The sequence below is a fragment of the Montipora capricornis genome, chromosome 8, assembly GCF_036669925.1.
Source record: "Montipora capricornis isolate CH-2021 chromosome 8, ASM3666992v2, whole genome shotgun sequence".
Taxonomy (NCBI): Eukaryota; Metazoa; Cnidaria; class Anthozoa; order Scleractinia; family Acroporidae; genus Montipora; species Montipora capricornis.
This window is the reverse complement of record NC_090890.1, coordinates 7,663,969-7,666,468: the sequence shown is the minus strand read 5'-3', so window position 1 is coordinate 7,666,468 and position 2,500 is coordinate 7,663,969. Positions and strand designations below refer to the sequence as shown.

Here is a 2,500-nt window from a genome sequence, read left to right as displayed (position 1 = left end):
AAATATAACACTAGTACTGTCAATTCTCATTCTAGTCACGTGGGACTGGCCATGTACAAGATGTCGTCCTCCTCCCACACCACCACAAATGCTACACTCTTTCAAGTGCCAAATTCAAGTGCAGTGTGCCATCCAGTTCGGGCGAGCCGGTGGAGGTCAAACTTCCAGAAAGCTATGTTCTGAGAAATGATCTCCACTATGCCTTGAAACCTCATTTACCCCCGTGGAAAGGAAGTTATGAATTGGAGATAAATGTTACCTTCTCTACCCTGGTCTTTGGAAACTTCGCGCAAGTTTTGGTCCTGGATTTTGGGAGAGATTCTGCACACCTTGCTGTAAAAATGAACGTCGAGGTTGGAAGTCAAGAATTTTGGCAAGAGTATGGCGAAGAGAAGGCTAAGTTGACTTTGGATTGGACTCTTTGGGATGATGGATCTCGAAAAATCGTGAAGTTTGAGCCCAAACAGCCACTACCATTTAACAATTACTATTTGCTTGACATGTACAAGTTGCCGAGAGAAGACGAAATGGTGCCTTGTCCACTTTTTGATAAAGGACAAGGCTTAAGGCCAGAAAATTACAAGAATGTTATGCACCAGCTGTCATTTATAGAAGATTTCTACATTCGGAAGCAAATAGCCCGGTAAGCGTCAAGTTACTCTTTCAAATTGGTGTGGTGTGATTTAACTAGAAGGCGGCGACTCCTGCTGATGAAACGAAGTGAAAATGAATTATATTGCAGTGGAGTAACCAATATTCTGTTATTGGTTTCGGCAAAAGCATGTTTTTCTCTAGCCAAAAGTCACAAGGCACATTTTTTTTTAACTTCTAACTCTATCTGGAAAGAAAACCCATCGTCAAACCGCTCACTGATTAAGAGAACCAATTTTAAAAACATTATTTGCTACAAAATCCCATTAACCCGACTTTCCCTAAATTATACTCCTAGAATAATTCACTAAGGTCAATTAGATAATAATAATAATAATAATAATAATAATAATAATAATAATAATAATAATAAATTTATTTTATAAAGCGACAATATCCATAGTGTTCAACACCGCTTTACATGATTTAAATATATATACACATCAATTACAGGAGTAAAAATATATTTATATTAATTACTATATAATTTGAATAAATAGTTCATTAAAAACAATTATGATAATAAGACACAAATAGTAAAAATAAATAAAAATACTATCAATAATCTAATACAGAGTCTATATTACTGATTATTCAGGATATGCTTGTTTGAAGAGCCACGTTTTTAATAAGCTTTTGAAAATGGAAACAGATGCACAGGATCGAATATTTTGAGGTAGACTATTCCACAGCTCAGGAGCCGCGCAGGAAAAAGCTCTCTTACCATACGAGTTAAGATTGTAAGAGGGCTTATACAAAAGATTGAGGCCTGAGGATCTTAAAATCCTTGTTGGTTTATAAGCCTTGAGTAGATCAGAGAGATAAGAGGGAGCACAGTTATTGACAATTTTTAAAGTGAGTAGAAGGATCTCATAGTGAATACGTTGTTCAATAGGTAGCCGGTGAAGTTTGCGCAGAATTGGAGAAATGTGTTCATGTTTATGACAAAAAGTAAGCACCCTAGCTGCAGCATTCTGTACAAGGTGTCGTTTTTGAAGCGATGATTTTGACAGGCCATAAAGAAGGGAGTTGCAGAAGTCAAGTTTTGATATGAAGATATGAAAGCATGTATAAGTGTCTCGCAGGCCCTAAAGCTAATGTGTTTTCTGATTTTAGAGATATTTCTTAGATGGAAAAAGCAGGATTTACAGATGGAAGCAATGTGGTGATCTAAAGAGATATTCTCATCAAATATGACACCAATATTCCTAGCTTTTTTGGAAAAAGAAACATCATGACCTGCAATACTTACAGAGTCAATAGAAGGCCTGGGACGAAATGAAGAAGATAGTAAAATAGTTTCCGTTTTTTCGCCATTCATCTTGAGACTGTTTTGCACCATCCACTTGTCTATCTCGGTAACGCAAGCTTCAAGTGTTGATTTTGCATTGTCCAGCTGAGACATAGATGATGTTGAAAATGTTATATACTGCTGTGAATCATCAGCGTATAGATGAAAATTGATGTCATAGCTTCGGACAATGTCCCCAGTAGGTGAGGTGTATAACATAAAGAGAATCGGTCCAAGGACGGAGCCTTGTGGCACTCCACAATTAAGGCTATGAGGATTTGATAGACCATTTTCAACACTAACAAAAGACTTACGATTTGACAAGTAAGACCTGAACCATTCTAATGCAATTCCACCAATGCCATATCTTGTCGCCAGTCTTTCCAAAAGAATAGAATGGTTGACAGTATCGAAGGCTGCCGACAAATCAAGCAAAACTAAAATGACAGAGCAGTGATTGTCTATAGCACGCAGAATGTCATTTTGGACCCTTATAAGAGCAGTTTCAACACTATGATGTTTCTTATATGCAGATTGGAACTTCTCATATAGATTATT

General features: G+C 36.9%; 1 protein-coding gene across 5 annotated transcripts in view; it reads left to right on the top strand.

The window, feature by feature from the left end:
- The window catches only part of LOC138058928 (3'-5' exoribonuclease HELZ2-like), a 72,201-nt gene that overhangs the window by 12,219 nt on the left and 57,482 nt on the right, over positions 1–2,500 (top strand). For 4 of the 5 annotated variants that reach the window (XM_068904390.1, XM_068904388.1, XM_068904389.1 and 1 more), the window contains exon 6: positions 36–643. The exons of the other annotated variant lie outside the window; for it this stretch is intronic. In XM_068904390.1, coding sequence (XP_068760491.1) covers positions 36–643 — 608 coding nt within the window. The remainder of the gene's footprint in view (positions 1–35; positions 644–2,500) is intronic. 5 annotated transcript variants of the gene reach the window in all.